General features: G+C 39.0%; 3 protein-coding genes across 5 annotated transcripts in view; 2 read left to right on the top strand and 1 right to left on the bottom strand.

Moving 5' to 3' along the window:
- LOC307039451 (receptor-type tyrosine-protein phosphatase gamma-like) overlaps positions 1-26544 on the bottom strand; it is a 1005384-nt gene that overhangs the window by 173659 nt on the left and 805181 nt on the right. Inside the window, exons 10-12 of the mRNA XM_079681553.1 lie at positions 20973-21081; positions 20427-20476; positions 19163-19922 (exon numbers count right to left, since the gene is read on the bottom strand). Coding sequence (XP_079537679.1) covers positions 19163-19922; positions 20427-20476; positions 20973-21081 — 919 coding nt within the window. The remainder of the gene's footprint in view (positions 1-19162; positions 19923-20426; positions 20477-20972; positions 21082-26544) is intronic.
- LOC307039445 (zinc finger BED domain-containing protein 5-like) overlaps positions 1-26544 on the top strand; it is a 516405-nt gene that overhangs the window by 38021 nt on the left and 451840 nt on the right. The gene's annotated exons all lie outside the window — the stretch shown is intronic.
- On the top strand, positions 4284-12537 carry LOC307039449 (uncharacterized protein). Of its 3 annotated transcripts, XM_079681545.1 has the most exons (10): positions 4285-4546; positions 6419-8893; positions 9464-9598; positions 9812-9946; positions 10314-10382; positions 10487-10581; positions 10869-10995; positions 11491-11608; positions 11715-11791; positions 12190-12537. In XM_079681545.1, the coding sequence occupies exons 2-10, from the start codon at positions 8510-8512 to the stop codon at positions 12298-12300; spliced, it is 1251 nt and encodes a 416-aa protein (XP_079537671.1). In that variant the 5' UTR covers positions 4285-4546; positions 6419-8509; the 3' UTR covers positions 12301-12537. The 3 variants fall into 3 exon arrangements, with proteins under 3 accessions (XP_079537672.1, XP_079537671.1, XP_079537673.1); XM_079681546.1 differs by lacking the exon at positions 10314-10382 and having other exon boundaries at positions 4284-4546; XM_079681547.1 differs by lacking the exon at positions 6419-8893 and having other exon boundaries at positions 4286-4546.

Below are 26544 nucleotides of genomic sequence, written 5' to 3'. Positions count from 1 at the left end.
TACTTAAATAATTTGTATATTAATATTTTGATGCAAAAATGAGCTTATTTCTTCAATACCTTCCAGGTCATGTGACCGATTCACTCAAAATCAATGTTGGGTCAAAGAACTACACTGGCTGAATAGGACACACCTCTTTTTATTCCATTTTAATACTTAAAATATTTTTATATTAATATTTGAATGCAAAATTGAGCTTATTTCTTCAATACCTTCCAGGTCATGTGACCTAATCACTCAAAATCAATGCTGGGCCAAAGAACTACACTGGTTGAATAGGACACACCTCTTTTTATTGCATTTTAATACTTAAATAATTTGTATATTAATACTTTGATGCAAAAATTAGCTTATTTCTTCAATACCTTCCAGGTCATGTGACCGATTCACTGAAAATCAGTGCTGGGTCAAAGAACTACACTGGCTGCATAGGACGCACCTCTTTTTATTGTATTTTAATAGTCTAAATATTTTTATATTAGTATTTTGATGGGAAAATGAGCTTATTTCTTCAATACCTTCCAGGTCATGTGACCTAATCACTGAAAATCAATGTTGGGTCAAAGAACTACACTGGCTGCATAGGACACACCTCTTTTTATTGCATTTTAACACTCTAAATATTTTATATTAATATTTTAATGGAAAAATTAGCTTATTTCTTCAATACCTTCCAGGTCATGTGACCTAATCACTCAAAATCAATGTTGGGTCAAAGAACTACACTGGCTGCATAGGACACACCTCTTTTTATTGCATTTTAACACTTTAAATATTTTATATTAATATTTTGATGGAAAAATTAGCTTATTTCTTCAATACCTTCCTGGTCATGTGACCGATCCACTCAAAATCAATGTTGTGTCAAAGAACTACACTGGCTAAGGACACACCTCTTTTTATTGCATTTTAATACTTAAAATATTTTTATATTAATATTTTAATGCGAAATTGAGCTTATTTCTTCAATACCTTCCAGGTCATGTGACTGATTCACTCAAAATCAATGTTGGGTCAAAGAACTACACTGGCTGAATAGGACACACCTCTTTTTATTCCATTTTAATACTTAAAATATTTTTATATTAATATTTGAATGCAAAATTGAGCTTATTTCTTCAATACCTTCCAGGTCATGTGACCTAATCACTCAAAATCAATGCTGGGCCAAAGAACTACACTGGTTGAATAGGACACACCTCTTTTTATTGCATTTTAATACTTAAATAATTTGTATATTAATACTTTGATGCAAAAATTAGCTTATTTCTTCAATACCTTCCAGGTCATGTGACCGATTCACTGAAAATCAGTGCTGGGTCAAAGAACTACACTGGCTGCATAGGACGCACCTCTTTTTATTGCATTTTAATAGTCTAAATATTTTTATATTAGTATTTTGATGGGAAAATGAGCTTATTTCTTCAATACCTTCCAGGTCATGTGACCTAATCACTGAAAATCAATGTTGGGTCAAAGAACTACACTGGCTGCATAGGACACACCTCTTTTTATTGCATTTTAACACTCTAAATATTTTATATTCATATTTTAATGGAAAAATTAGCTTATTTCTTCAATACCTTCCAGGTCATGTGACCTAATCACTCAAAATCAATGTTGGGTCAAAGAACTACACTGGCTGCATAGGACACACCTCTTTTTATTGCATTTTAACACTTTAAATATTTTATATTAATATTTTGATGGAAAAATTAGCTTATTTCTTCAATACCTTCCAGGTCATGTGACCTAATCACTGAAAATCAATGTTGGGTCAAAGAACTACACTGGCTGCATAGGACACACCTCTTTTTATTGCATTTTAACACTCTAAATATTTTATATTCGTATTTTAATGGAAAAATTAGCTTATTTCTTCAATACCTTCCAGGTCATGTGACCTAATCACTCAAAATCAATGTTGGGTCAAAGAACTACACTGGCTGCATAGGACACACCTCTTTTTATTGCATTTTAACACTTTAAATATTTTATATTAATATTTTGATGGAAAAATTAGCTTATTTCTTCAATACCTTCCTGGTCATGTGACCGATCCACTCAAAATCAATGTTGTGTCAAAGAACTACACTGGCTAAATAGGACACACCTCTTTTTATTGCATTTTAATACTTAAAATATTTTTATATTAATATTTTAATGCGAAATTGAGCTTATTTCTTCAATACCTTCCAGGTCATGTGACCGATTCACTCAAAATCAATGTTGGGTCAAAGAACTACACTGGCTGAATAGGACACACCTCTTTTTATTGCATTTTAATACTTAAATAATTTGTATATTAATATTTTGATGCAAAAATGAGCTTATTTCTTCAATACCTTCCAGGTCATGTGACCGATTCACTCAAAATCAATGTTGGGTCAAAGAACTACACTGGCTGAATAGGACACACCTCTTTTTATTCCATTTTAATACTTAAAATATTTTTATATTAATATTTGAATGCAAAATTGAGCTTATTTCTTCAATACCTTCCAGGTCATGTGACCTAATCACTCAAAATCAATGCTGGGCCAAAGAACTACACTGGTTGAATAGGACACACCTCTTTTTTTTGCATTTTAATACTTAAATAATTTGTATATTAATACTTTGATGCAAAAATTAGCTTATTTCTTCAATACCTTCCAGGTCATGTGACCGATTCACTGAAAATCAGTGCTGGGTCAAAGAACTACACTGGCTGCATAGGACACACCTCTTTTTATTGCATTTTAATAGTCTAAATATTTTATATTAGTATTTTGATGGGAAAATGAGCTTATTTCTTCAATACCTTCCAGGTCATGTGACCTAATCACTGAAAATCAATGTTGGGTCAAAGAACTACACTGGCTGCATAGGACACACCTCTTTTTATTGCATTTTAACACTCTAAATATTTTATATTAATATTTTAATGGAAAAATTACCTTATTTCTTCAATACCTTCCAGGTCATGTGACCTAATCACTCAAAATCAATGTTGGGTCAAAGAACTACACTGGCTGCATAGGACACACCTCTTTTTATTGCATTTTAACACTCTAAATATTTTATATTAATATTTTGATGGAAAAATGAGCTTATTTCTTCAATACCTTCCAGGTCATGTGACCGATTCACTCAAAATCAGTGCTGGGTCAAAGAACTACACTGGCTGCATAGGACACACCTCTTTTTATTGCATTTTAATAGTCTAAATATTTTTATATTAGTATTTTGATGGAAAAATGAGCTTATTTCTTCAATACCTTCCAGGTCATGTGACCTAATCGCTCAAAATCAATATTGGGTCAAAGAACTACACTGGCTGCATCGGGCACACCTCTTTTTATTGCATTTTAATACTTTAAATATTTTTATATTAATATTTTGATGGAAAAATTAGCTTATTGCTTCAATGGAGGATCCTGTGACCTAAGATGTTCATCGTCATAACCACACTGTAGCTATGTTCGTATGACAAATAAAAACCTTGAACCTTGATTCATGAATTAAAGTGCTACTTGTTGTTTTGCCCGCTGACCGGCTGGTCCTGTTGCTCGTCTTTTTTTTGTAACTAGCTGATGCTCAATCTAATCCTGTTCTTCAAAGTCACTGTCGGACTCAGAATTCTCAGAAATGCGACCCGCACATTCTGATACACCTTCCTCTTCCTCTACATCATCGTCAAATGGTTCTCTCTCTTCCAAAATCATTTGCAAGGCCCTCTGAGCAGAGCATAATTTGGCCATCTTGATCAGTTGTGATAAGACACACACACACACACACACACACACACACACACACACACACACACACACACACACACACACACACACACACACACACACACACACACACACACACACACACACACACACACACACACACACACACACACACACACACACACACACACACACACACACAATTTCCACATTCGTGTTAGCCCCGAACCTCCTGTTTGTAATATAAATGTGTAGTACCGTGGGTGGTCATTTTAAATGTGTTTTGATATAAGTTCTTCACAGAAAATTAGCCAACGCCATTGAGTGTGAGGTTGAACAAATAATGTATCATATCATTTTTGTTGATTTATTTATATAGATTTTTTGATTAGATCATAGATACGTCCATGAGTTAAGACCATGGTTAAGACATGATATGATGATTCACACTCATGTACAGGTGGCGGTATGCACCTTTAAAGTTGTTTGCAATACGCCAAACATCGAGAGAAGAAGAAGAAGAAGAAGAAGAAGAACACGAAGAAGATATTTTGGAAACCAGATCACATTGTCTGATCTAAAAATGGTGCGCTTCAAAAAAGGCAAGACAAAGAAAGCTTTAGACCTGTGGCAACAAGCAGGAGGTAGAGATTTCATCACCAGGTCTTTAATTTCTCATGGTTTTAGTGAAGTTAATGTTACAACTGAGCAGTGGTCCTCAGTTACACTTACAGTGTTTAAAGGTAATAAGAAAGAGCATCTTAAGTGGTTGAGGGTCATCTGGGGTGAAGACCGACGTGGAGTCCGGACTGAGGTGCTTCAAGCAGGTACTGTTAAAAAATAATTTTGATGAGCCCCAGAGCAGAGTCCCGCCTCGGATACCCGGCGGATAACCCGCAAAATAGTTGTGTAACGGGCAGACCCGGCGGCAGACATACGTCTCTGGGCGGGCATTTGATTTGCCAGGGCGGGCCCACCCCGAAACTTACATTTCCCGGGAAATCTGAATTGTCAACGGGGGTGGGGACTTGGGCAAGCACGCAGGCAAACTTGAGGAGCGTACACAGGGTGGAGTGAGGTTGAGCGATAAAGAGAAGGGGGAGAGAGAGAGAGAGAGATTGAGCGAGGGGCAGATAGCGTGTGCAGCGGTCTGTTTGCGCACAGAACCGGAGTTTGTGAGAGAGCCGGCTTGACAGTCAATTTCTCTGAGTTGCCATATTCCTTTCATGAACCACTTCCTGATATCCATTGTTGCAGATAAATATAAATGATAATAGACAAACTAACCTAGCAAGAGTATACTGTCAGGCTGCTGTGCCGCATCTCACTCAAACACCCACATGACTCAACCCAGCGAAAAACCAGTCTCGCGCGCAGCCTTTCATTCAGAATTTCATTCAGAATTTCATAGCAAAATAAAAAAAATGATATTAACTAATCTTTCAACATAGTTTAAAACAAAAATAAATATTAGGAAAGAGCCCTACAAATAACAACCATAAACATAATAATAAAACAATTACAATGTTGTATTCAGCCCTGATTAAAACTGCGGGCCCAAATCCTGGATGGGCGGGGCCCAAATCCTGGATGGCGGGCCCGGCCCCATGGGGCTCGCCCATGACGCCGGGTCTGGTAACGGGCAAAACATACACGTAGGCCCATTTCCAGGGGTGCACATAACTGGTACGCAGGTACGCATGCGCGAAAACAATCTGAATTGCGTACCGTCCGACTTGTGTCACAAAGCGCATTTGCGTACCGTGGTACTTGTGAAGCTTTTCCAGAAGGCGGTTCGATCACCGGACGACAGAGTCGGTCTCCGTGTGCACAGACGGGGCTAATGTTAACGTCGGTCTGTACAACGGAATTGTGCCAAAAACTACGCCAACCGGCTGCGGAGGGAGACTCACTGGAGAACTGCGCTAAAACAGCTGATCACAACGTACACGCTCTGTGGTCACGAAGTACTCCACTAGCCCCCCCCAAAAATTCACAACGGGTCGGGTCGTGGGTCTTATATCATCAGGTCGGGTCCAGATTTGACTTGAAGATAATTGCGTGTAACGGGTCGGTTCGCAGTTGCTACTGAGCTGCGAGGGTTCGGGTGGTTGCAGATTTGCAAAACTGGACCCATGCAGGACTCTGCCCCAGAGGCTTTTAAGTTGAAGCTTAACCCTTGTGAATCCCTTTTTAAAAACATTACTCTGAAAACACTAACGACAAAAATGTCTGCATCTAAAAATACTGTAATAAAGATATTATAGGCTATGTTAATAATGTTGTTCCACTTTCAATTACTTACATTTTTTAACCCAATTCAGTGCTGATCATAATTATCAAATGTTCATTCACTTTAATTTTTTTCGCTAGGGATTTGAAAGTCACTATTTTGATTACACATTATTAAGAACATGTTTCCAAAACACTAACATCTTTACCAAATGCCGTGTCATATTCTTAACACAATCAGAATGCTCGCAAAATTAAACAGTAGCCTGGATAATACATTTCATTAGGGAGGCATAAGGGTTAATGTTCTTATTTAATTAAATACTACAGCCATCACAGTAGGATGTTAACATAATTTACTGTAATTGACCCAAGGATGGCAGATTGCTTAAAGTTGCATTGTAGTCATGCAATAAGAGATACAGTTGTTAAATGAGATTTTTTACTTTTGTAATGTTTGTATTTAGGAAAATATGTTAGTGAAAGAGGGAGAGATGGACAGCACAGTATCAAGAAACAGTCTTACAGCGCACCTACGGGTGAGGAAGACGAGGACACAAGTCAGGATGAAAAGGAAATAAGTAACGCACAGCCACAGTCTGAGATAGACACAGAAGAGTCAGACCAACAAAGTACAGAGACAGACACCAAAACGACAACAACAATGAACAGAAAGGGACAAACAGGCAAGGACAAGAAAGGGCCAGAAAAGGATAAAAAAAGAAAAAGAAACAAACGAAAAACAGGGACAGAGCCTGTGGGGAAAGATGAAGATAAGAACGATGAAGAAAAACAGTCTTACAGCGCACCTACAGGTGAGAAAGACGAGGACACAAGTCAGGATGACAGGGAAATAAGTAACGCACAGCCACAGTCTGAGATAGACACAGAAGAGTCAGACCAACAAAGTACAGAGACAGCCGCCAAAATGACAACAAAAATGAACAGAAAGTGCAAAGCAGGGCCAAAAAAGTTCAAAATTGCCATGACAAGAAAACAATGGAACAAAATTAAACCTAAACATTGCAAAAAAAAACTCCGTCCCCCCTGGACTGATACATTTTATCAGGAATTTTTGAAAAATAATCCATGCTGCACACTTGCTTTCAAATACCAGCATGTTAAGACAAATGATAGCCGTAAAAAGAATTCGCCATTTTTCTGTGCCTCTGCAAAATGCACATTTAATGGATGCAACGCTGTCTACAGTTTCTCAAAAAAGAACAGGCCAAAATCAACGGATAAAAAAATATTTTTTAAAGTCATGCGCATTGGTGAAGTTATACACCATAAAAATCAAAGGCGATTTAGACCAGCAAAATACACGAGAAGAGGAACAATTTCCAAAGCCTTAACCAGTGGTGTCAGCAATTATTATTACACTATGTTGAGACAGACACCAGTAGAGGAAATAATGGCTGGTAACATAAGCAGAAGCCTCACCAAAGACGTGTTAAAGAAAATATCCTCTGAAGTGAAGAAAAGTGCAAGGCTCCACGATGACATGATGCTTGGACTCATGTTGACTCAAAAAATAATCAAAGAGAGCAGCAGTCATGCATCATCAAAAGGCTATCTTCAGCACCTACAAATTGATCCGTTTGCTGTGCATTTATACACAGATGCTGGAATAAAGATATTGACTGAGCACTTGAAAAAGCCAACACCTACGGCCCTCTACCTTGATGCCACAGGCAGCGTGATACAGAAAATTCCTGATCAAAATAAGCGGGTCTTGTATTATGCTTTGGTTTTGCCCGGAATGGGTAAGGATAAGCCTCCCTTGCCTGTCACAGAACTGATCACCAATAGCCATTCCATTCCATCTATTTCCCATTGGCTCATGGAATTTAAGAGAAAGTTGTCTTACACAACAAAAAGAAAGATAGCACAGGTTGAGACAGATTATAGTTGGGCTCTGATAAACAGTGTGCTTCTGTCTTTTAACAGGGAAAATATGTCAGTGTACCTTGACAGAGCATTTGAGATAGTGTCTGGACAAACTGAACTGATTCCTAACTTCACTGTGCTGCATCTGTGCTCTGCTCATATCATGAAGGCTGTGTCACAAGCATTTGGAAAAAAAACTGTAGACAGAGGCACACAGGAATATGCAACATTCTGTTTCGCGTACATCCTGAACTGCACAAGTATGCAGGAAGCCTTTGATGTTTTTTATCATATGTGTGTGCTTTTTGATGCAGAGGAGTACACTAATTTGGTGAAACAGAGCAAAATGTACCTCGACAAGTGCATTTTGCAAACTCGGGACGTGAAACTGGAGGAAAGTGGACATGTAATGGGAGAGGAGGAAAGCAAAATGGAAAAAAATGCTCATAACATTATTGGAAAGTCCCCTTTTACACAAGCTTTTCAAGTCAGACGGGACCAAGCAGAGTGTGACATTCTCTCTGACGATGCTGTTCATGTAAAAAACCACTACCTCTGTCCTGGTGCCATTGATGCACTGTTAAAAAACTACATGGGGATCTTCCCATTGTGGAGTGGTTTGTTGCTTGGGGATCTGCCGCGACATAGAAAAGGTACCTCTAAAAAAGATGGAAGTCATAAAACCAGGGATACCAACTGCCATGTTGAGCTCTGGTTTGGGTTGGTCAAACACCATCCTTTTAAAAAAAAAGTACCTGAGACCAGCTGAGTTTGTCTCCAAAATGTATGCCTCAATACAAGGAAGATATATAGAGCACATTCAGCAACACAATCTGCCAATGCATATTCTGGACAAAAACTTTGGACATCCTAGCAGGCCAGATGATGACCACGAGGAACAGTGGAACAAGCGGGAAAGTTCTGCTGGTCACACCAAGCCCAAGTCCAAGTACTTCAATCCACCAAAAACACTACCCAACCCCAAGAGCCCACCTGCCACAAAGGTGAAGAAAAGAAAAGTGGACCAACAGGAAAAATATGCACAGGGAAATGTGAGTTTCTCTAAGACTTACTATGTTCAGAGTGTGTAAATTGTTCTCCAGCATTTTAATTGTAACAATGGAATAAGTAAATATTGTCAGAAAGTAAAGCATGGACTAAATTGGTGAGTGAGGTGAAGGACAAAGGACATGAAGTATTATAACCCAATATGATTAGGTGCATGTTGTAGGGGGAGAATATGAAGATGAAAAATGTAAATACAGCATACAAACTTATAACAGAAACTAGATTTCTAAATCAGACTTTAAACTGCAATTACAGTTTCTGTTCCTGAGCAGCCTGTTTAATGTCATTTAGTGAAAACTCTAAAAGGGACTGAGGTTAAATGCATACACATGGACAGTTTAATTATATTTTGTGTATGTAGCTTTGATGGTGGATACAAAAACAAGGCCTCCACCCAAACATTCAAGATTGTTAACCCTCTGGTATCATTCAAATGCGCTACCCTAATTAGTCATTCGGGACAAAAATGTCCAGAGTGATACCGGAGGGTTAAAAGATTCCTCAAGTGTCCATATTAAACAGAATGCATCTATTTCCCCTCAATCTTGACTTAGTTGACCTGGCTGTGGAAAAAAAAGGACACCGAGGTGGTCGTGGCAGTGCTCCCCTCACAGATGAAAGGACGCATCTTACTTATCCGCCACTGTGAGCTATGCTCACTTCGACCCCACCAGTGGTTGACAGGGGAGGTATGTTACTACATGTTTCAAGTGTCTGAAGTTTCACTCTACACTGTGTCATTTTCTTTATCTAGCATTTAACGATTTCTGCCCAAAAAGTATCTGAAAAAAATGTCTAGATACTTTTGTCAGTCACAAGATTCTCAAAGTTGCAGGGAATGAAAGTTCAGTATAACTGGGAATATGCATTAATTGGCAAATTGTTATGATTTTTTTTGCCAGGTAATTGAAGGCGTGTTTCATGTTGCTGCCGACAAATTCGGCGTTGTGAACAAAATGTACTTGCTAAATCACTACACAGCAGGTGTCATTTTGTTCGGGGACAGAACTCAGCTAACATCTCACAGTTTACCAAAGGTAATGTGTGTGGTCTGTGTATGTTTATGTGTGTGGTGTGTTGTGTTTGTGCATGGTAATACTTTAGGGGGAAGTAGGTGTGGATTTGATATGTGGGCTCACACTCACCCATTAGGTACATGGAGTGAAGCATTGGCTGAGATCTTAAATAGGAAATTAACTGAGATTATTTTACTGTATCCTCTCTGAAACTATAGTCATTAGTTAAATCACCTGATAAATCTACTTACTTTTGAATTTCCATACCAACACTTGTTTTAAGCACGACAAATGAATGGCACAAGAACAAAATTGTCAGACTAATGTTGTTGTTATTTTTACCTTAGCCTTCAAGTTTGTTTTAATCCTTTATTTGATGGCATTATAGGTAAAATTTGACAACTATGAAGCTGTCCTGTCCTTTGTACTTGTCAACAACAACCACTGGAAGTTGCTGGTTTGTAATTATTTTTGTTATTGTATTATTTCTGTTAAAGCACAAGACTTACATGGTGAAACCAAAAATATTTTTTGATGAAAAGTGCTTTTACTTTTTCACAGTACATTCATGCCAAAACCAGCACCGTATTCCTGGTGGATCCAGCTCAAAGCATCGAAGAGCTTGATGACTCCGAACATGCTGCCAAAAGAATACAGTAAATCAAAATTCAATAGATATTTGAAAATTCAAGGAAAAACTATATTTAAACGTAAAAAATGTGTCACATTTAGTTACATTCATACTCACAGACAGCATTGAAAGCATTTTAAACAGTCTGATACAGTCTGTGTTCAGACAGTGATATCTATAGCTGACCTGTGGCTGCCCCTTATACAAATAAATGGTCATATGGTGAATACAAACAGTATGAATTTCTGTTACATTATCTTTAGGAGCCACATAATTAGAAATGTAAAGTGTGTTGACATTATCCTTTCTCAGGGAGTACTTCAGGATGAGGAGGACACGCCACAGCATAACAGACTGGGTGGATGTTAAGTGGAAGGGAGGCGTTATGGGTCACCCACTTCAAAAGGATGGATGTAGCTGTGGTGTCGTTGTTGTGAAGGTGAGCTGAAGAGATTCTGTTTTCATCCAGTTAACAAGCAGAGTTTTTAATGTGAAAGACAGTTTAATGCAAGGACGGATTTAAAAAAGCTGTCAAAAGTAGTGGTTGACCGATAAAGGTTTTTTAAAGGCCGATGCTGATCCCCATAATATTTAGCAGGCAGGTTGGCCAATGGACAATATATAGTATAATGCCGATATCATGTTGTTGTTTATTGTATTTTTCACAACTGACAACAATTGGATTATGACACAACATTGTTGAACTTAAATTAGTATTCACTTGAACACAGAAAGTTTAATTGACAAAACTTTGCTTCTGAATATCTCAAAATTCCAATAATAGGACCGGTCTATATCAATAATCAAAGGTTTTGGGAGGCATTCTAGTCAAGGGTGGATGTTTTCTATAATGTGTCTCATGTTTTTGTCTGTATCTGTATTACTATACAATAAAGAAGAAAAACCCTCCATAACATAAGTGTTGTTTGTTTAGATGGCAAAGGCAGTCATGGAATCCTTCCCTCTGATCCCGAATGTGAATTTCGAGTGTTCAAAGAAATACATGACACAGGAGAGGAGAGAACTGGCTCTCGAAATCCTTGAGGCATCAGGTAAATAAATATGAATATATGTATATGTATATATGGGTGTCTGTATATATATATATATATGTATTTATATAGAAGCTGACATACATGTATTGTTATCTTGTTTCAGTCTTTGATGAGCACACTTATTGTGCTATGTGTGCTGCCTTAAGGCCTCCAGGATCTGGATCTCCCATCACAGACTGGGTGAGCTGTTGTGAAGAAAATGTGTAATTGTGATGTCTACATTTATTTATTTATTTAACAGGGACAGTGCACATTAATGAACATTTCTGTAAATATGCCCTGGACAGATTTTAAAAGTCAACCTAAAACACATTTAATTTTAAACAACTAAATACAATACATTTAAAAAATGCAACACTCACTACTGGAATACTTAAATCAAAAAATGTAAAAGACAGAACAATAAAACAAAAAAAATAAAACAAAACAATAGAGCATGTTAAAACACAGGGAGTGGGTTTTAAGGAGTAGATGATTGTGTCAGCTGATTCCTCACTAACACTTGAGTATTAAGACAACTGAATGGTAATCTAAGGTACAAATATATTATAAATACATTATTTCTTTCACTTCAACAGGTTCAGTGTGATGACTGCGAACGATGGTACCATGCCCAGTGTCTGGCAATGGACAGCAGAGACCTTAAAAAGGCAGAGACAGGATATTGGAAATGTCCTTTGTGCAAGTAATACTTGAAATGTGCTCAATGATGACGATTAGTAAAACATGTGTCCTGTGTAGCCTTGTTTGTATTACTTTCTGATCATTAATCACTGGGTCACATGACAGGGAAGCTATAGAAAAAACCCTGAATTTGTAATAGAAATATTAATATTAAATAGAGGATGTAATATTATCCGATATAAAGAGCTGTTTCTATTGTGTACAGACTAGTATTCAATTAATAAAGTGATTTTGAGTCATTAGTTATTGAAGAAATAAGCTAATTTTCACATAAAATTATTAATATAAAAGTATTTAGTGGGTTAAAATGGAATAAAAAGAGGTGTGTCCTATTCAGCCAGTGTAGTTATTTGACCCAACATTGATTTTGAGTGATTATGTCACATGACCTGGAAGGTATTGAAGAAATAAGCTAATTTTTCCATCAAAATACTAATATAAAAATATTTAGACTATTAAAATGCAATAAAAAGAGGTGTGTCCTATGCAGCCAGTGTAGTTCTTTGACCCAGCACTGATTTTGAGTGAATCGGTCACATGACCTGGAAGGTATTGAAGAAATAAGCAAATTTTTCCATCAAAAAATGTATATAAATATATTTAGTGTTAAAATGCAATAAAAAGAGGTGTGTCGTATTCAGCCAGTGTCGTTCTTTGACCCAACATTGATTTTGAGTGAATCGGTCCCATGACCAGGAAGGTATTGAAGAAATAAGCTAATTTTTCCATCAAAATATTAATATAAAAATATTTAGAAGGTTAAAATGGAATAAAAAGAGGTGTGTCCTATTCAGCCAGTGTAGTTCTTTGACCCAACATTGATTTTGAGTGAATCGGTCACATGACCTGGAAGGTATTGAAGAAATAAGCTCATTTTTGCATCAAAGTATTAATATACAAATTATTTAAGTATTAAAATGCAATAAAAAGAGGTGTGTCCTATTCAGCCAGTGTAGTTCTTTGGCCCAGCATTGATTTTGAGTGATTAGGTCACATGACCTGGAAGGTATTGAAGAAATAAGCTCAATTTCGCATTCAAATATTAATATAAAAATATTTTAAGTATTAAAATGCAATAAAAAGAGGTGTGTCCTATTTAGCCAGTGTAGTTCTTTGACACAACATTGATTTTGAGTGGATCGGTCACATGACCTGGAAGGTATTGAAGAAATAAGCAAATTTTTGCATCAAAGTATTAATATACAAATTATTTAAGTATTAAAATGCAATAAAAAGAGGTGTGTCCTATTCAGCCGGTGTAGTTCTTTGACCCAACATTGATTTTGAGTGAATCTGTCCCATGACCTGGAAGGTATTGAAGAAATAAGCTCATTTTTGCATCAAAATATGAATATACAAATTATTTAAGTATTAAAATGCAATAAAAAGAGGTGTGTCCTATTCAGCCAGTGTAGTTCTTTGACCCAACATTGATTTTGAGTGAATCGGTCCCATGACCAGGAAGGTATTGAAGAAATAAGCTAATTTTTCCATCAAAATATTAATATAAAATATTTAGAAGGTTAAAATGGAATAAAAAGAGGTGTGTCCTATTCAGCCAGTGTCGTTCTTTGGCCCAACATTGATTTTGAGTGAATCGGTCACATGACCTGGAAGGTATTGAAGAAATAAGCTAATTCTTGCATCAAAATATTAATATACAAATTATTTAAGTATTAAAATGCAATAAAAAGAGGTGTGTCCTATTCAACCAGTGTAGTTCTTTGGCCCAGCATTGATTTTGAGTGATTAGGTCACATGACCTGGAAGGTATTGAAGAAATAAGCTCATTTTAACATCAAAATATTAATATAAAATATTTAGAGGGTTAAAATTGAATAAAAAGAGGTGTGTCCTATTCAGCCGGTGTAGTTCTTTGACCCAACATTGATTTTGAGTGAATCGGTCACATGACCTGGAAGGTATTGAAGAAATAAGGTCATTTTCGCATTAAAATATTAATATAAACATATTTTAAGTATTAAAATGCAATAAAAAGAGGTGTGTCTTATTTAGCCAATGTAGTTCTTTGACCCAACATTGATTTTGAGCGATTAGGTCACATGACCTGGAAGTTATTGAAGAAATAAGCAATTTTTTCCATCAAAACTATTAATAAAACGTATTTAAAGTATTAAAATGTGTGTTCAATAACTGTATGCTCTGGAGTGAATTTGCTTCATATTCGCATCATGATCGAGAAGCTGTCGATTTATTAAAAAGAACATTTTTCTTGTGTAATTGTAAAAGTCATTTGTTGATGGTCCCTAAATGAAAGCCTCGTTTTGCGGAGAAGATCTCCCCGTTAAACTGACGCTGCTGGCGGGTCCGGGAAACTGACGCTGCTGACGGGTCCGGGAAACTGACGCTGCTGGCGGTTCCGCGAATGTCCGTCGAATATCCAACCTAAAACCAAATTCACCGCGGTCCAGGTGGAAGAGAGCTCTCTCCTGAGAGGCTCAAATAACCTCAGCTCAGTGAGGTTAAGGCACACCTTGATATGATCATTATAGTTATTAATGAGACTAAATAAAAATAAGGTATAAAATACTATATGACAGTCACAAAAAAGTTGTGATTTGTAAAATATCCAAAAAGGAGTGATTTGTAAAATATCCAAAAAGAAAAATCTGCTTACAGTTATGTTTCATATGGGTGTTGAGATGTATCCATAGATCTCCTAATGTTGCTCTCAAAGTGCACCAGATTGATGCTTTGAACTTCAATATTTAAAAAAAAAAATCTTCCCGGGGGAGCATGCCCCCGAACCCTCCTAGAGGAGGTTAGGTCCCCCCCACTTAAATCATGTTCACATGGATAGGATACTAAATACATTTGCACACATCTTGTGTCACGTGACATATACGCCAGCCATTGGAATGAATGGTGAAGAAAAACGGAGCACAAGGTTTAGTCCTAAACGATAGCTGGGGATTCTGGGTAGTGTAGTGTCTTCTGCCATCCTTTACTCCGAAAAAATATTTGTTTCTCAGAATCGAAGGGGAAAAATACAAAAGCATTGCACACAATTTAAACCAATCAATGTTGTGTAATTAACAAGGATAATCTGGTGTTTTTTAGTCGTAGTGCAGATATCACTGTAAAATCAATCGACAGTAAGGGGAATGCTTAGTTCCGGGTGTACAATTCTCCGTTTAAGGGGCAGCCGACACAAACGAATGCCGTGCTTCCATGAGCGTCAAATCCCGCCGCAGATGGGAATACATAGCAATCATTTGAAAGCTATTTGCGTCCCTTTATGAAGCTGAGTTCAATCATTTGTACGACCCTCGGAGGATGTTGTAAAAATTGAAAGGAAAAAGGTTCCCCACCCCTGCTGTAAATAATAATAGAAACCCTTGATTTATAACTTAACATCTCTGTCTCCTATTGATCTGAGTATATTATAAAGAATAGCCAGTTAATTGAAGCATTATAGCACAGGCCTTTATCAGATGGTATATTACGCTGTTTTTTTTCTGCTTCAAATAGTTCTCTCTTTTTTCACCATACCTGTGTTTGCACCACTGTAACCAATGAGCACCTGCATGTGTGTGTGTGTGTGTGTGAGACACAAGCTCGAGCTCAATTCTTGCACTGAATTTAAAAAAAGCGAGTGAGGGACTACAATATAAGAGGGAAAGAAAGAGAAACTTTAAAACTGTTCAATTGTTATGATGTGTAAAGACTGATATTGTTCTATAATCGTCTGAAACTGTTAAGTCGTGATGTGAAACGGTTAACAAAGAAAAAGGGAAACTCAAGCTGCTTCTCCACTTTATTTTATTTATCTAAAATTAAGCACGTTAAGATGCACATATTTTCAAAAGCTATTTTATTTATTTTATTTTTGAATGCAGCCCGAGAGGAACATTACACATATCCACAGTATTTACTGTATATCTGTATAGTTCAATGTTAATTGACAATAAATATTGTTGTTTATGAATTGTACTTTCTTTATTTGATTGGCAGTCAGTTGTTGATTACATGCAGACGTTGATAAAGCTACAGGCTACTTTAATATATATCACACTAATTCATAAAGCAAGTTAGACATTTTGATGTTCCGGACCTTTGCATGGGGACATTTTCTCTAACTGGACCTCGTTGAATTTTAGTTGAATACCCCTGACTTACTGCATTAGGACGTGTGCAAGAGGCCAGTTCCACAAGGATGTCTGCATCATGTTCATGCTCCTGCTTCATCTTCCTCACAACAACACTGATCAGAAATATAAACTAAGCTGGTGACCTTTATATAATAAAGTTACAAGTCATGGTGACTTGGCTTAACACTGAACCAATGTGATGTAACGAATGAAATATGATGTTGTAACTGTAAAAAAGTAGTTTTTTGTGTACTTGCGCTAAATATTTCTAAAAATAGGTAACTTTACTTTTGTTGAAGTACATCTATTTATGTGTTACAGAGTAAAAACACATGAAATATATTAAGAGAATGAACGTAAAGCAGCAGAGAGAAGCAGCAGGTCTGTGCAGATCAGAGAACAGCACACACATGCACTATGAAATACATTTTATTTAGAATGAGATGATGATGGGTTAGTGTCACCATGATTGTACTTTATCATCATTATCTATTTTGCATCGACTAAAATGTATTATTTATTTAAAACACCAATCAAAGAAAATGTAAAGTGGCACAAATCAAACACACCTGTGATGTTGTGAGCTCAACCTTTACTTGAGTTACATGGTTTGGCAACCGCTGTCACCTCTTGACTGCAGAACATGTCTTTGTTAATTCCCCGCCCTAACTCCATAATACACCATCAGGGCCGCCTTAATGCACGGGCTGACCTGGGCTGAATCCCAGGGGCCTACGGAGATTGGGGGCCTATCATGAGCCAAAAAAAAAAATTCAAATTGTTTTATTTTTTATTTCGGTGTTTATTTTTTATTTTAAATAAACAAAGTCTTGGCTTTCATAATATGAAACTTTTATTTCCAAAATCACATGATAAATACATTTTTGAAGCTCGTAAAGGGAAGAAGACAGCTCTCCCTCGCCGTTCTGCTCTTCCACAGCGCCGCTTCCCCTCCCTCCGCTGAAATTATGAATGTAAGGCATATACTAATCATAAATAACACGGCAGGGTCCGTTACAGGTTGTTTTCATCTGATTTCAAATAAACAAAGTCTTGGCTTTCAGAATATTAAACTTGTTTCGGCAAATTCTGATGATAAATACAACTTTGAAAAGGAAAAGAGCTCTAGTTGGAAGCACGCAAATTTCCTTTTCCAATGTTATATCGTTCAAGTAATATTTTGAGCAGTAATCCTCATAAGCAAACCCAATATGGAAACGTTTTTGGTTATAATAGGATTTGGTATTAGCCCAAAAAAATAAAGACTATTTTCGATATGATGAGTCATGAATTATTGCTGTGATGCAGGCCTTTCTTCTGCCTTTTTGGCCGCTCCAAATACTGCTGCGGTAACAACATGAATAGTGCAATGTGTGTGTGTGTGTGTGTGTGTGTGTGTGTGTGTGTGTGTGTGTGTGTGTGTGTGTGTGTGTTGTGTGCGATCACAGAGCCTGCCGAGGCTATAAATGACTTTGATTTGTTGTTTAAATACAATAAAAAAATATAAAAATAAAAAACAAAATAAATAATTAGGGGGCCTACAAAACAGCCCCAGGGCCTGAGGGCAGGTTAAGGCGGGCCTGTACACCATCAGTGTTTGCCATCAAGCTCCAGCTCTCCTCATGTCTCCCTGAGTTTCGTCTAATATACTCCAGAAGTTTCCATCACAAAAATCATATAATTTTTTGTAGTACAAGGATTAACGAAAGAAAATATGAATAGTCAGGGTGTTGGTTGGTATGCTTATGTTTATTCCCAGTTTTTATAAAAAACTGAGATTGGTTTGGACTCATTTGCTGAGTCCATATACATTTCCTGAACCAGCTGGTGCTTTACATGTTTTACCTCTTGATCTTAATCTTACACTAATTGCATAGCCATTTGTCTCTCATGTCCAGGAGATAAGAGTGGAGAGAATGACATTGTGATCAAAGCAGCCACTCTCATACATCTCCCTGTTATTTTACACTGAAACAAGAGAGCAGAAAAAGTGGATATGATTGTACTTTTCGGGATGTTAGGAAACATTGATGAGAGTTTATTACTCTGTCAAATCGATTGACTTTATTTATTCACAAAAAAGATATGTCTCACAATCCGCCTTACCAATTTGAGCTCCTTCCAACACTGTCTGTTTTGTCAGTGTTACCTCACATTTCCTTCAGAGGTCCATTCTTATTTTAAATGATGAAATCTTGCATGATTTTATTTTAAAGCACGCTTTCATATCGGAAACCTAACGTATCATCCACACAGTTCAGTCGCGCTGAAGCTTGCCGGTGGGCTTGTCTGGCGCGCGACCAACCACATTAATCTCCCGCCCCGGACACGCAAGCACGCGGTTTGATTGGTTAGGGCTTGTACTGGCATATGATTTGATTTGGCTGGCGACGCTTGAAAAGTTGAACTTTTCTCCACTTTCAAAGCAAACAACTGAGGCAATGTAACGCGACAGACCACAATGCAGTTCACCCCATTTAAAGTGAATGGGAAGCGTCTCCGTTGAAGAACACAATGGAACCGTGTGTATGTACCGTAACAGGAGAGCGCTTGGTACGTACTCCTGAGGACCTTATCCAGTTATTTTATTTTGTATTTATGTAAGAAGATACTTGGTTTCCATCAAACAGATGTCAGCCAGCATCACCCAACTCCTGTATTTGGACAAGTAATACAATTAGTAGTTCCTCCTGTCATGATGTCGCTCTACAGATGATCATGCTAATTGTTTCAGACATGCAGAGAAGGGGCTCACCAGTGTGGATGGAGACAGGCCCGTGCTTCCTGTCCCCCCCTGGGCTGGGTCTGCGTGTGGCTGTCGGGTCCTTCAGGGCGGGGGGCTCTGCTGTCTGAATGGCTGCCACTGAGGGGGTGGGGGTGTGAGGCTCAGGCAGATTGTGGGTGTACACCTCCAGGTGGGTATCTTCATCAGGAGGCGTGTTCATTAGATCTGGTTCTTTCTCCTTTGCAGTGGCGTCTGGTGTCTCGCTGGGCGTCTCTTTCACCGCTGTCCTGCTTTCCTTCCTCCCTGCTGCTCCCATACCTCCTGATCCCTTCCTCCCCTTCTTCTTGTCCTTCTCTTCTTCTTCTTCTTCGTCCTCTTCATCCTTATCCTCTCCTTCCCTCTCTCCGTCCTCTCCTTGACCTTTGCTGTTCTCTCTGTCCTTCCCCCCGGCCTTGCTGTTATCTGTGTGTGCAGCCGTGGTGACGGCAGAAGCATCTTTGGTGGGTTTGTTAGGTTCAGAGGTGTGGCGAGCGGAGGGGGGGTTGTTGGATGGTGCTCTGCTCGGCCAAACAGAGCTGGGGAAGGAGGAGATCACTCCGCCACTGAAGCCCAGGCCAGCCAGCAAAGTACTGGTCACCACCGAGGCCACTGTCGCCTGGCTACCGCTGGAGGATGGGCCAATTCCTGTCGCCATAGAGACGAAGGAGAAGGGGATTCCTGAGGAAGTCCAAGTGGACGAGCCGGAGGAGATGGGGGCCATGTCCGCTGAGGAGGCTGGAGACACGGTGGGCTGAGAAACAAACTTTAAGGGATTAGTATTTGACATTCTCTGTTGTGTTCAGTCGACATTAATATTATTGACAGAGGTGTCAAAACTGTTAAAGTACATTTGAGGCGGAACACTCTATACTGTTACATTTGGGAATTAAAATCCATTTATCCTATTTTTGTAACCACTGCCAATCATTTAATCAAAGTGTTTTTATATAGCCCAATATCACTAATGTTCCACTTGTCTCAGAATATGAATACCCCACCCTCTGTCCTTAGACCCTAACATTAAGGAAAGCTCCCAAAGAAACCCCCCAGTTAATGGGGAGGAATGTGAGAAACCTCGAGGAGAGCAACAGAGGAGGGATCCCTCTCCCAGGACAGACAGAAATGCTGGAACAAAAATTGTGAATTCACTTTGAGACCTTTCTTTCAACACAGGGCAGAATAATGCTAATACACTGCTCTCTGCTGGACCAGACATGGAAAGACAATAGCAGTGATTCACGTCTGCTATCCTTACCATCCCAGTTTTCACGATCCTCGTCCCCTCAAAGATCCTTGTGGTGTTTGCTGAAAAACAGAACGGAAAGGAAGATGGGACACTCCACAGATAAACATCAGAGAGACAGCCAGGAAGCATTTCACTAAGACACACATGAGTGCACTGCAAGCACATTAATCACAACATGACTGTATATAAATTCCAGGCACTGAATACTTAATCGCAGAGCCAATAAACTGAATGTATGAAATGAATGTATCTCAAAGCCCTTCAGCTGCTTACTGCTGCTTTGCGTCTTTTCTTAACTCCTCTTTCCTTTTCTTCAGCCTGCAGCTGTTGATATGAGCTCACATAAATAAGCTGCATATGAAAGATGTTGTGATATTACGATCAAAGGAACCCTAAATGTCAGAAATTACTGTTGGCTTACATCTTAGACAATAGCACAGCGTTTTTTGTGTTTGCGTGTGTGTGTGTGTGTGTGTGTGTGTGTGTGTGTGTGTGTGTGTGTGTGTGTGTGTGTGTGTGTGTGTGTGTGTGTGTGTGTGTGTGTGTGAGAGTTACCTCTGAAGAGCATGCTCTGGCTGAAGTCACTGCGCATGTCATTCATGCAGATGGCCTGCACTCTGAACAGGTACAGCACATCGGGGGAGACGGGAGAAATGAGGGCCTCCTGGAAAACAAAAGGTGGTGTTGCATTGATTACCAAGTAGTTAAGGCATGCTTAAGAAAAGTTTTGGGATTTAAGGATTATTTTTTACATATTAAAACCAATATCTGCCTTTTAAATAAAAGAAAAATCTAGTTTACATGGCATGAGTTAGAACAAGTTTATTTGTTTCGCTTTTTTGCAGGTGTCCACTACCTGTAGACTTTATTCAGCTGTTCAGGTCAGAATCAGAGTTGGTTTTATTACCTGTAGGTTTAAACATAAGAGCAATTGCCTTGATATATATAAAACAAAATCAAATTAAAATACACTGTTTGTGGTACTACAGTCATTGCCCTTACAACTACAATAAGCATGTCAATGTTAACCCCCCCCCCCCCCCCCCCCCACGGTGGTTTTGAAATGCTCCCGATTTCTGAGGTCTCAAGGTTGGCAAGTACGGTGGTGTCGTCTTAACTTCAGGAGCTTGACAGACTGGTGAGTGGAGGTGCAGCTGTTGGTGTACAGGGAGAAGAGCAGAGGGGAAAGAACGCAGCTTTGAGGGGAACCCGTGCTGATGGTCCGGGGGTCAGAGAGGGAGAGCTTGATGGTATTAAAAGCGGAGCTGAAGTCCACAAACAGGATCCCGGCCTATGTTCCTGCAGTGTCATTCAATTCAAAGGTTTATTGTTTACGTATACACAACTACGGTATACTTATGTAATGTATAAAAAATGGTTCCTTAACAGTGCAATTTACAAGACATAAAGTTAATATAAAAACAACAATAAAGATACAAAACAAAGTTCAGGTGTTTAATAGTCTTATGGCCTGTGGGATGAAACTGTCCCTGAGTCTGGTGGTTTTAGTCCTTATGCTGCGGTACGGTCTGCCAGACGGCAGCAGACTGAACAGTTTGTGGCTGGGGTGATGGCGGTCTTTCATAATCCTGAGGGCTTTCTTTCTGAGCCGCTGGGAGTAAAGGTCCTCCATGGAGGGCAGCTCCGTCCTGGTTAGGGTTGGGTATCGTTTGAATTTCCACGATTCTGATTCCGATTCCGATTCTACTTTTTGATTCCGTTTCTTAACGGTTCTCAATTCCGATTCTTTGAGGGGCAGGGTAAAAAAATGATACATGCTTCTTCCACCAAAAAAAATCACATTTATTGGAGAAACTTTTACACAGGTTAGTTAGATTAGATTAGATTAGAATCTTTAATGACCACACAGCCAAGCTGGTGGAATTCGTGTTCAGTGCAGATTATTACAGCTTGTTCCATACAATTCAACATACAATAAACAAACAATAAAAAGTACAACACACAGCACAGGGCAAATACATACATCATGACATATATACATAAAGTTCAAGGTGTGGTGGATTGTGATTGTTCATTGGGGTTATTTAGAGTCCATTTAGTGTCCGTATTGCAAAGGGGAAGAAGCTGTTTTCGAAGCGGGCGGTTTTGGTGGACAGTGACCTGTAGCGCCTCCCTGAGGGCAGAAGTTGGAAGACATGGTGAGCTGGGTGGGAGGGGTCAGAAATGATTTTCTTTGCTCTTGTGACAGTTTGTTGGTGGTGAAGTGATTCGAGTGATGGAAGGGGACTGCAGGTGATTTTTGATGCTTTATTGACGATACGTTGAAGTTTATTTCGGGAGAGGTTGTCTGAACTGCTGTACCAGACTGTGATGGATGATGTGAGGATGCTTTGGATGATGGCTGTGTAGAACTGGATTAGGAGATGTTTCCTCACTCTGTATTTCTTGAGCTGCCACAGAAAGAATAGCCTTTGGTTGGCTTTTTTTGTAGATGTGGTCTGTGTTGGTCTTCCATTTGAGGTTATTGCTTATGTGAGTGCCAAGAAATTTGAGTGATTCTGATGTGGAAATGAGTTTGCCGGAGATAGATAGAGATGATTTGGGCTTTGGCTTTCGCCTGAAGTCGATGATTATTTCTTGGGTTTTTGCTGTGTTTAGTAGGAGGTGGTTTTCTGAGCACCAGGTGACTGCTTGATGGATCTGAGTGAGGTATTGTGTTTCATTATTATTTGAGATGAGTCCTGTTATTGTTGTGTCATCTGCGTATTTATATATGTTGACTGTGGGTGCTGAGATGTGAGTTGGTTTGTGTAGAGTGAGAATAACCAGGGGGATAGGACACAGCCTTGTGGAGCTCCTATACTGAGGTGCAGAGGGAGAGATGTGGAGTTATTTATTTTGACCCGTTGTTGTCTTTTCCAGAGGAAGCTGTGGATCCAGTGACAGATGCAGGTCAGTGTTCATATCCATTAGTTTATTGAAGAGTTTGTCCGGGTTGATGGTGTTGAAAGCGGAGCTGAAGTCCAGGAACAAGATGCGGGCCTAGGTGTTGGGGGATTCCAGGTGTTGTAGAGTGCGATGGATTGCCAGGTTGACAGCGTCATCCACGGATCTGTTGGTTCTGTAAGCAAATTGATATGGGTCCATGAGGGGGGAGGTGCTGGTTTTTAGGTGCCTGAGAATGATGTGCTCAAATGATTTCATCGCCACAGATGTGAGGGCTATGGGTCTGTAGTCATTGAGGCAGGATATAGACACTGCTGCTTGCCTATTTCCTTGCTGCTGTCCTGACGTGGTTTTGCTTCGGGAACATCGTGGATGCTCTTGAGCTGGACTGGGAAAATGGCAAATGTCGTGTTTCTGCTGTGCCTTTTTTTGACTGTGCTGGACAAGGAGAGGTCCGCTAGTCATCCTGAAAATTCTGCTGGATTCGGGTCTGTTCTGCCGCCCGCAGTGGAAATCCCCTGTACAGGTTCGGATGGGTTGCACAAACAATTGCTAGTTGCACTGTCGCGGACATTCATTTCGTCAAATGTCTGTCTTTCTCACATGCCTGCCACAATGGTCCTTCAGAATTGTTTTTTGAACTCTAATCTCACTTTCGCGAAGTTTGCTGGTGACTCTAGAACAGCTGACAATGTATGTGTGTTGATTAAGAGGAAAAGGTGCTTGGTATTTTTATTGTTGTTACTATCAGGAAATGTACAGCCAAATCCGGGTCCACCTAGTAGTTTTAGTCAAATAGCTACTCCTGCTGATTTTATTTCTAGATCGGGGTTAGGTTTAATTCATTTAAATGTGCGCAGTCTGTTACCTAAATTAGATTTTGTCCGTATTTGGGCGAGTTCAACTGATGCTGATGTCGTTGTCTTATGAGAAACGTGGCTAGACAAATCCATCTTGGCCTCTGACATTTACATAAATGGTTACAATGTATATCGCACTGACCGTCCTAAAAAAGGTGGTGGCGTTGCCATTTATGTGAAAAATAAGTTTTGTGTAACAAATATGGTTTCCAAATCTGTTAGTAAACAACTAGAATTTTTAGCTGTGAATGTCGAAGTAACAAAGGGTCAACAGGTCATGGTGGTGGGTTGCTACAGGGCCCCCTCGGCTGTCAAGGACTCCTTATCTTCATTGGCAAAACTGTTATCTCAACTTTCCTACAAGTAAATAGTACTGCTTGGTGATTTTAATTGGGACTGGTTAACTTCTGTGTCAGAGGATTTTAAAAACCTGTGTACCTCTTTGAACATTACTCAGATTATAGACAGTCCTACTCGCCCAAATATTAAGTCCCCAAATAAATCCTCCTTAATTGATCTCATTTTAACAAATGTTCCATACTGCAACAAACTCATCTGTGGGAGTATTTGCTAATGATGTGAGTGACCACTGTGTTGTAGCCACAATTAGGGACACTAAGGTCCAAAAAGTTAAACCACGCATCATCACAAAGAGAGATAAAAAACACTTAGTGGAGCAGGGTTTTTTACATGATCTGTTTGATTTTGATTTGGGAAAAATCGATCTGTGTGCTGATGTAGAAACTGCATGGTCTTATTTTTATCTTGGTTTTATGAAAATTATAGATAAACATGCACCTCTGCGTGCATTTAGAGTGAAGGGACGAAACAATCCCTGGTTTTCTGCTGAACTGTCCAGTCTCCTTCATGAGAAAAACAATGCCTGGGCAAAGGCTAGGAAATCCGGCTCAGAGGTAGAATGGCTACGCTTTAGGCAGCTAAGGAATAGCTTTACTTCACATGTCAAAAGTGCTAAGTCAAAGTACTATTTGTCAGTTACAACAGAAAACCTGAATAATCCTAGGAAATGTTGGAAAGCCATAAAATCGATTTCCACTAGTGATATCCCAAATGAGCTACCTCCGTGCCTCACCACAGCATCTGGCATTATATCAGACAGGGCTACTATGCTAAATTGCTTTAATAAGCATTTTGTCTCTTGTGGCTCTCTGTTTGATTCTGTCACTGACTGTGCTTCTGCTTCTGTGAACGCTCCAGTCCTTGACTCTGAACAATGTGGTCTGGAAAACCCTTTCAGTTTTAGTCCTTTAACTGTTGGTATTGTCCATGAAGCTTTATCCAAGTTAGATCCTAGGAAACCAGCTGGCCCGGACAACGTAGAACCTTTCTTTTTAAAGATAGCTGCAGATTTTATTGCTCCACCTCTTACTTCTCTTTTTAACCTCTCCCTCAGCACAAATACAATTCCTAAAGTATGGAAGTCTGCTTATGTCCTGCCTCTACTGAAAGGAGGGGAGGCAACTATTTTAAATAACTATAGGCCAATTTCTAAATTGTCAGTTCTGGCTAAGGTGCTCGAACGACTTGTGAGTGAACAAGTAAAGGAGTTTTTATGTATAAATGATATCATGTCTAAACATCAGTCAGGCTTCAGGAAGAAACATAGCACCATCACTGCAACAATGAAAGTGGTAAATGATATTACTAGTATGCTAGATAATAAACAGAGTTGTGCCGCTCTGTTTATTGACCTTTCCAAAGCGTTTGACACCGTTGATCATCGCGTTTTAAAACAGAGGCTACTTAGTATTGGCATATCCAGCCATGCAGTGGGGTGGTTTGTGAACTACCTCTCTGAAAGGTCCCAATGTGTTCACTTTGATGGGCTGTCTTCTGAGTGGTTAAACATTGCTAATGGTGTTCCTCAAGGTTCTGTTTTAGGTCCACTTTTATTCTCCATATATATCAACAGTTTAGGTGAAAATGTGGATGAAGCTACTTTACATTTCTATGCGGACGACACCGTGATGTACTGTGCAGGTCCCTCCATTCAGGAGGCGGTTGTTAAATTACAGGCTGTTTTTAACATTATTCAGACTCAGCTCTCTCTACTAAAGCTTCTTTTAAATGTGGATAAAACCAAGATAATGCTCTTTTCAAAATCTAAAAAGACACCAGAGCCTGTTTTAGATATTGTATCAACGCAAGGAACAAAACTTGAAGTTGTTGCCTGTTACAAATACCTTGGTATCTTGCTTGATGACTGTCTCTCTTTTAAACTTCATGTCAATAACCTGCTTAAAAAACTGAGGGTTAGGCTAGGTTTCTTTTTCAGGAATAAGTCCTGTTTCTCGCTTGAGGCCAGGAAAAGGCTAGTCACTGTGACTTTTTTACCTGTG

The sequence above is a fragment of the Notothenia rossii genome (assembly GCF_949606895.1).
Source record: "Notothenia rossii genome assembly, chromosome: 5".
NCBI classification, from domain to species: Eukaryota; Metazoa; Chordata; class Actinopteri; order Perciformes; family Nototheniidae; genus Notothenia; species Notothenia rossii.
Note: the sequence above shows the minus strand (reverse complement) of the source record. Positions and strands in the feature narration are given on the sequence as shown.